The 8,399-nt window shown below is 40.8% G+C and overlaps 1 protein-coding gene across 6 annotated transcripts in view; it reads right to left on the bottom strand.

Moving 5' to 3' along the window:
• Positions 1-213: 213 nt before the first annotated feature.
• Positions 214-8,399, bottom strand: part of add3a (adducin 3 (gamma) a) — a 125,819-nt gene continuing 117,633 nt past the window's right edge. For all 6 annotated transcript variants that reach the window (XM_074686068.1, XM_074686084.1, XM_074686052.1 and 3 more), the window contains one exon: positions 214-5,708. In XM_074686068.1, the coding sequence (XP_074542169.1) occupies positions 5,461-5,708 (248 nt within the window). In that variant the 3' untranslated portion in view covers positions 214-5,460. The remainder of the gene's footprint in view (positions 5,709-8,399) is intronic.

Here is an 8,399-nt window from a genome sequence, read left to right as displayed (position 1 = left end):
TACAGTTTTAAATAGAGATGAAGCTTTATTGATCCTGACGTAGTTTGCCTGAGGAGATCCATCTCATCTCATCATAATGTGTCTGTCCAAGTAACAGTTGCAGAACTTAGTAGTGTTCAAATTTAAAGTACTTATTTGATTCACTTCGTTAAATTTCAGAGCCCCTTTGAGCCTTAACCTTCACAAAACTAACAAATGAACCAAGTCACATGATTGATCATACAATGTTTTATTGTTCATACCAGAGATGTTGACAATTAAAGTGCTGCATACTGGTATCACATTCACCAACACTTGAATAGAATAATAGTGCTATAAATGCTATATATGGAGGCTAAAACTAGCAGCTATGTTATGAACATAATACATAAAGATTTCTGTAAAGGACAGCAGGAATTTGGAGAAAATAAATGGAGCCAAGACCAGTTTCTCTTTCGTTTCAGTCTCCTCTTTCAATCACACACTCCATGATGCATCTTAAGTTGGTCCTCAGAATCACCACTTTTGTATAAACCAGTTTGTATCATTACAGAGATGTGCAACAACTGGATCTTACTAAAACAGGTAATTTTATTCCCAATCAACTTTGATTTTATTGTGAGTAATCAGTGTTTTAGTTCTGTAACACACCCATTCATAGTAAAAGAAAATTATCGAAAATAGTGGTGGAAACTAAATAGGATTTTTTTTTGTTGTTGTTTACAAAGAACTCAAGTTGCTGATATAGTTCAATTTAGCCAAGGTAAGGAAAGGCATCAATAGGCTGTGTAAATTCCAAGCTAATCTACAAAGAGACATCATATGAAGTGATTAATTGAACTCCAGAGATAACATCAGCAGAAGTCCTGCAGTGTAAACGTAAACATTTTTTGGGAAAAAATAGGGTCAGACTGCAAAATATTCTTACAGGGAAGTTAGCACACTCATGATAAAGGTTTTGCATATTCTGTTTTGCATCTGAGGATATCAATGCAGTCAAGGCACATTGGCAGCTCATATGCACACAAAGTCCAGGCTCTCTGTGCCACACAGACAGTGTGTTGTGTGGAGCTGTGACAGGTCTGTACCAGCCTCAGACAGACGTCTCTGCTGTGGCTGACAGAGTGCAGAGTTGGTTTGGATAATTGGAGTGAAGCTGGATCTTTGGTGCTGCAGTCAGCGTCTGTGGGCGCATCAAAGTGAAGCCAAAGAAAAAGTTTCACCAACTCTGAAAAGGCTCGACTCACCTAGTGTTTAGTACAGGGTTTCACAACCTGGTTTACCTTTTACTTCTTACAGGGGAAATCCACTGATTTTTTTTCTCCTGTGGAGTCTTTTTACTGATGCTGGGAGGCACTCCTTCAAACTTAAAGCCCCTGTGAGGAGTTTTAGACTGATTAGGAGTCAGACTGAAATTAACAGTAGTACCTTTGAGAGTGACTACTTCTCATTTTCACTTTTTAAATGCATGTGAATACTGTGGTTTGTCCACAGGCGGTGCTTTGATCAACACACAGAGTGTTCAGAAGCTCCATAAACAAGGGGAACATCTCGTACTTCAGTATGTGGGCTGTGTAAAACTTCACAAACTGCCTTAAGTGATGTCTTTTGAGTCAGCAGATTCACCTGCAATGGTGTTACGAGGCTTTCCTGTCACTACACATTTGTATTTTGTAATTGAATCTAGCGTGGTGTAATGTTGGTGCCACAGAGTATGAAAGGCATGATACACTAACAAACAGTGGGAGCCTCACATCCTCATTCAGGATCATTACATCCCGCTGGCTATGAAGTTAATAGCAATAGTTACTCCTCCCTGTCTACATCTGGTGCTTTCTGCCTCTGTTTAATTCACTGTGCTGAAGAGGAGTGAGCTCTACATATAGTGTGAGGGGCTGAATGTCTCCTGGGGCTAAGGGTTGCAGGTTAGCCTAAATGTGAACCCCATGCTGAGTCACTGAAGGTACTTGGGTTGTAAATACTTTGTAGTCTGTGTGTACTCATCCTTAAATTACAGGAAGAAGAAAGTCTTGATTTATGTCAGTGTTCTTAAGATATAACTCACTAAGTAAGCACCAATAGTAGTGGAGAGATCTGGGAAGAATCAAGCGTTTTTGTCAAGCATGTGTGCTTCTGCTGTGAAGGTCCAGACAGAAAACCAATGCTACATTACAACTAAGTCTAAAGAGACATAGTGTTTGTATTATCAATAACAAAATTTCTCTCATATGGAAGATTGTACTTCTGCTTTTTGTATTCCTAGTTTCTACATACGTCCATGGGGTTGCAAAGAATCCTCATGTCTTTACACATCATTGTGCTCATTCTCACTCTGACAGCATTTCTGCTTTTCTTGTGCCCGTCTTTAACATTGTCACATTATCACTTTCATTTAGTCAGTCTACACCATAAACATTCAGAGACATCCTGGTTGAACTTTTCATGCACACACATCTTTCAGCATTATGAACAAAGATAAAAGGCACCGGTGATGTTTACCTGCTCCATTTCAGCAAAGGTCCATGTGTTTGAATACTGCTGAGCTGTAATGGGCACTAAAATGAAAACTTTGACTACGTATAATTCAGCTTGTGATAATGGCATAAAGTAGCATGAATGTGTATGGGTTATGTTGAAATTAAAATAGCTTAAGGAATGACGTGAACTGTGATGCACAAACATGAAAGATGGGCTTCCGTTTCTTAAAATACAGTTTTTATTTGTGAATTTACACTGATTAGCAATACATCTAAAAGCAACTCCATTAGATAACCATTTATATAGGATTTTCACAGGTCACAAAGTAGCTTGGCTCATTCTGGCATGCCAAAGCAAAGTCGTTCTTTTTTTTTGTTTTAAAAACAGAAAAAAAAATAAAAGATGGATAGAGAGGCATTAGTAAAAGCAAGGTGCAAACAGTCGGAAACAGAAGAGGAGGAAATAAAAAGGATGCAATGCATATTCAGTTCATCTGGGAGCAATTAATGCTCTTAAAATGGTGAATAAAAAAGCCTAGTGCTCTCTGCAAACTAAAAGAAATAAAGTAAGCATACTGCAGTACAAATGGAGGATGAAAAAAAACTTTCCAGGCAGAGAGATGGTATGAAAGAAATATCTGAGCGATAAAAACATGGTGTGTTAGTGTCAGGCTGTCCTTACACGCGACCCCGCTCTTTACTCACACTCATGCACTTCCATTTCCAAACTCTCACCTCTCTTCTCCATGTCTCTGTTGTGTCACCTCAGCTCTTCAAGCAGAGCCAGAAAGCTATCGTTTAACACAGCTAAAGATGTGCCCCCCAAAACAGCCCCCCGCCCTCACTCCCGCCCACTAAATCCAATACTTCACATTGCTCGCTGGGATATTGGTACATCTGGTTAAACTGCAGGGGGGAGGATATGTGGTAGGCCATCACACTTTGGCTTTACAGAGTTCAACTGTGGGTCATCTGACAGCAACAACACCATCATGTTTGTGAGAGAAATGACGTGAGGGGAGGCTCTAAACGCTGAAATGACGACTGAACGACTGAATTAAGAGTCAGTGTGAACTCTGACTGATGTTCCAGTTTAAAAAGGAAATCAACGGTAAAGTGAGCGAGGAAGCACAGCCGCTGTGAATGCAGCATTTAAAAAAAAAAAAAAAGAAGTGGAGTTTTTGGAAGCCTGAGGGGTGTCAATGCAGTCACTGGGGTGTCTATTAGAGGTCTTATTTGGGTCTGTTTCGCCCAGCAGGCAGACGAACATCGCAAACCCTTGTCTGAGACAATGGAGGAAAAAAAAAAAATTACAATATGGCTTTAAAAACACGCACACAAACACACCAAATAAAAGATGTCACCTCTCTAAACTTCATGACCCATGATCCTCAATTCATCTGGCGGAGAATTCAACTCTTAAGTTGTGCTACTCTTCCTGATTTCTTATTATTTGTCGAGTTGAGATGCTGAGATCATTTATTACGCGTGACACCAATGAAAGACGATTCCTTCCTTCAGTCTTGTTTCCTTTGACTCACTTTCTGGGTCCTGACCTTTTCCTCCCACACCATGCCTTTTGCTTACTACTTGCACAACTTTTTACCAAACTACTTCACAATCTCCTTCACCGGTGAAACCACCTGCAACTTGAATGTGTTATATAACCACGAGAAAAGTGCAGCACAATAAAATAAAAAATATACAGTTCAAAATCTATAGCCAACATATCCAGTTTCAATATATCTGTGTTATATAGTAAATTTGTGTACTCTGAAGATTAGAATATCATTTGAGCAATCAGGCATCACTACAGAACTTAGTCAGCTGTATAAATTCAGTTCTTGCAAAAAGAGAAAACATGCCAAACATCTGTATTCTCTGTAAAAGCTTAGAAATGAGTACAAAACAGAGTCGACTAATACCAAATTTGTGTTCAGTAAAAAAAGATCCGATTTCATGAGATGAAAAACTAGACACAAACAGTGACGCATCACTAAACTGAGATTGTTTTTTCTTTTCTTTCACAAAGTTTGGCAAAAAAAAAGCATTGAGATGAAGAGAAAGAATGCTACATACGTAAATATCCAGAGTGACTCAGCAGCTCTGTGAGATAATGTTGACTTATTTGTGAGAGACTACCGGCCCTCTCGCTCAGTGTCGTCCAGTCTAGTAACCCTTTAACTCATCCACAGTTCAACCACACTCAGCTGAAGAGGTCTGTGTCAGATTCCTGTGCTTAAGAAGTTTCCAGAGAGTGAGAGAGAAACTTCTCTCACAGTAAATAAGTCAACACAAACCCTGTGGCTGTTTGTCTCAGACCAGTTTCCAGTGACTTCAGATTTCATGTGGCCTCTCAGTTCCCTCGGTGGAGTCAGGTGACCAGACTGTAAAAACGAAACCCTTAAAAGCCAGGGGAGCTCTGACAGAAAAAAAGGTTTAGTGATAGGTTGTGCAGTTTCACAGCACTCAACTCTCAATCCAATCATTCTCATTAAATTGGATTTCAATCAAGAAACACTCGGGGTGGTTTCAAGTTCTGCTTCAAGGCAGGAGGAGCCAGATATTTAGGATCTAAATGGCCTCAAATGACCCTTTGTGGCTTTCAAGGAGCCCAGGTAAAGAAATGCGTATTGCGTACATTCAGGTTTGACACCTGACACCCACAAAGTCACCCTATGTCTGCTGCAACTTTAAATTTGGACCCACAATCCCCTCCCTAAATTTCACTCACATTCTCATCTTTTGATACAAAGAGTGAGCTTTCTTTCTTTTCTTTTCTTTTTTTAAACAAAATTGACTCTGTAATCTGTTCTTTGCCTTCTGCAAATAAAACCTTTTGTTAAAAAAAATCAAATAAAATTACAAACAAAAAATAAACATGACATGACGTTAAAAACAGAGACGAAAAAAGAACACAGACATGAAACAGAAAAGGTGGCTGCTGCCCCTCCTTCTCTTTCTTCTTCTTCTGCAGACGTTCCTCACGCCTTTCTGTCTGCGCTCAGGCCTCTGTCTTCTCTTTCTTTTTGTTCTTCTTCAGGAAGGACGGGGTGCGGAACTTCTTCTTCTTCTTGGTGTTTGGCGACTTGGAGGGTGAGCTCTCAGGGGAAAGCGCCTCCTCAATCTTCTCACCGGGCCGCACCGTGATCTCAACGCTCTCCACGCTGGTGGTGAGCTGGCTGACACGCTTGGACAGCTCCTCGTCCACATCGTGGTTATCTTTGCCGTTCATCAGGCCCGTGTGGTTCTCTGGGTGGAGGGAGGAGGGAGGAGGGAGAGTCAGGTTGGATGAGGATAAGTAACAAGAAACAGATGAGGATTAATTCTGCAAAACACCCTTTTAACAGAGGTCACACACGACTAATGGATAACCATATGGCTTTTGCTTCACCTGCATTAGTGCAAATTCTACAACGTACCAACCTGTCTGAGAGATTAAGGACTGCAGTTCAGGTCTTAAATAAATATTTGATGTCATCTTATTTTAAAACACTTTAAAAATGACAGTAAATAACATGTCTGGCTTCACTGACCCGCCTCACAACAAACATCAGGAAACAAAGTGCTTTCAATCACAACCTACCCTTTTATTGGCCAGAACCGAAGTAGTGTTATGAAATCGGACTGTTTATAGTCTCCTTCCTTCTTTTTATAAGGTGTGTTTAATAGGTGTCATCTTGTTTCCACCCCCTCCCGGTGCTGTGAAAACAGAGGCTTTCCCATCCCTGCTGCACTGAACACACTAATGCCTCCTGAACTGAGTGTTGAACTTCCGTTTCCCACAAAGAGACAGGCTGTCCCTGTGCTCTACATATTTCATAACACCTCTGCGTAAAGCTGCAGTGACCCGGTAGCCTAGAGAGTCTGTCCTCTTTTCCTCTTAAAAACGAGGCTCTGAGCAGCTGAGTTCACCCACTCCCATAATGACTGTCACATAACGGCCCTGCCACTTGCACATTCTTGTCTCCTGGCTTCAAATGCAGGTTTCAGGAATGCAGGGCGGTGGTGAAATGTCACTTAAACCTGAAATCGCGCAGAACTTTTCTGTTTATTTCATGTTTTCAGCACAAAAACACACAGGGGAACATTAAAAAGCTGCTTGACCTGGTTTTTCGACAACCGGGTGACCTCATAGATGTGGTGTCAGGGAATATGGGTCCCCTGAGCCCATGTGCTGGGTTGGGTTAATTGTTACTCATTGTGTAATTTTGTGAGTTTTTGCTGGAGGGAAGCTGACAGGAAGTCAATCTCTGGGTATCATTATTCCCAGCTTTAAAGAGGCTGCTGTGCTCTTTGTTCTACACAGCTTCAAATGTCAGACAAGATTTCTGTAGCTGGAGATAAAAATGAAGATCTATGTGGCTGCCAAACAAAACAATTTAAAACTCTGATGTCTGTGACGTGACATCAAAGCATTGCGACATGTTTTAGATGTCTGAGATGTTTGCACCACAGGAAAGAGAGAAAAAGATCTGTTATTGACATGGGAAGTGGTTTATTTTTAGTTAGTTGAACATAAAGCATTAGGGTTAAATTTTAGGGAGCTGAAACTAAAGTAGCATTTCATCAATTTCTTTAAGAAATATAATTTCAAATCTAGTAGGAGACATTTATTTGTTTCATGGCTATGACCAAGACAAGAGGTTTGACATTATTGGTCTAGAGAAAAACAGTTTTAATGATGTCACGTATAGGACAAGTCAACCATGCCTTAAGTTAAGCCTAATTAAGACTTCAGTGTGTGTCAGACACGTGCGTCTCACTAAACTACAACGCTTATTTTTGTGCCAGGCTGTAAACATTTTTTTCTGTCTTCTGTTAAAATGGGCATTTCTGCAGCAGCGTTGAACGAGCTTCCTGAGTCTTTTGGAGCCAGTCTCAAGAGGACACACAGGGGACTGCAGCTTACAGCTACAGCTACAGCTACAGCTACAGCTACAGCGTGTTAGCCTCATCTTTCAACTTCAGAGGATGCTGCTTGGTTGGCACAGAAAAGTGGGTAGCATAGCCATTCCTAAAACTCCAAGCGGTGACCTCTGGCCTAAAAATATAAGACAATGTGGACCTGCCTGCTGTTCCTCTAGTGTCCACTTGAGGCAGGCTCCTGAAGAAACATGTCACATTTACACCAAGCCAAAAAAAAGCTGTTTTCACAGCAGAAATAGACATATTTACAGCCTGGTACAAAAATGTCTCCCATCTTAATCATTAGTTTTACTATCAGCACACACTGGAGGGTGATTTTTTTTCTAATTTAAGAGTTTAGAAGATATCAAGATCAAGTTTGCCCGATCAGAGGCATAGCTCAGCTTATATGAGTGGCAGAGACTTGAAGCCCGCCCCACTTGGAATATGGCTGCGCCTGCCAATTTGCTTCAAAAGCTGTGTAGAAACAGACAGGTGATGTTGCGGAGACCATAGACTGTACATAGAGTTGACAGCGTGGCTCCTCCATTTATCATCGTACGGTTTTGAAGCCAAAATACCCCCGTCACAGGCGCAGCCATTGTAGCAGTTGTGCAGCCAGAGTCTGCGCAGTAGAGACTGTGAGGGATTCTAGGAGAATCTGAGTGAAGCAGGGTGACAAAAATAATACATATTTTTTTCTTTCAAGAGTCTAATTACTTCTTGACTCTATCTCTCAACATATTTTACAGAAAAAAATACACAAGAACAGTAGCTGTCAATCATCGTTAAGCGTGACGTAAAACCTCATTTTTGACCTCTTATGGCTACTGAAAACGAAACTCTTCAGAAAAAAGAGGGCTTTGATACAAGGCAGCCAAATAATATCTTCAAATCACCACAACAATCGGATGTGAGAAACATTTCTACAAGGTGTACTAATTTTTCGACCACAGTTTGACCACAGCCCATCTGGAATGACTGGAGAGACAATTTTTTTTTTACCTATACTGCAGCCAGCCACCAGGGGGAGTA

This window comes from Halichoeres trimaculatus, unplaced genomic scaffold (assembly GCF_033239565.1).
Source record: "Halichoeres trimaculatus isolate MK-OKI-2021-1 unplaced genomic scaffold, fHalTri1.1 fHalTri1_scaffold_2, whole genome shotgun sequence".
NCBI classification, from domain to species: domain Eukaryota; kingdom Metazoa; phylum Chordata; class Actinopteri; order Labriformes; family Labridae; genus Halichoeres; species Halichoeres trimaculatus.
Note: the sequence above shows the minus strand (reverse complement) of the source record. Positions and strands in the feature narration are given on the sequence as shown.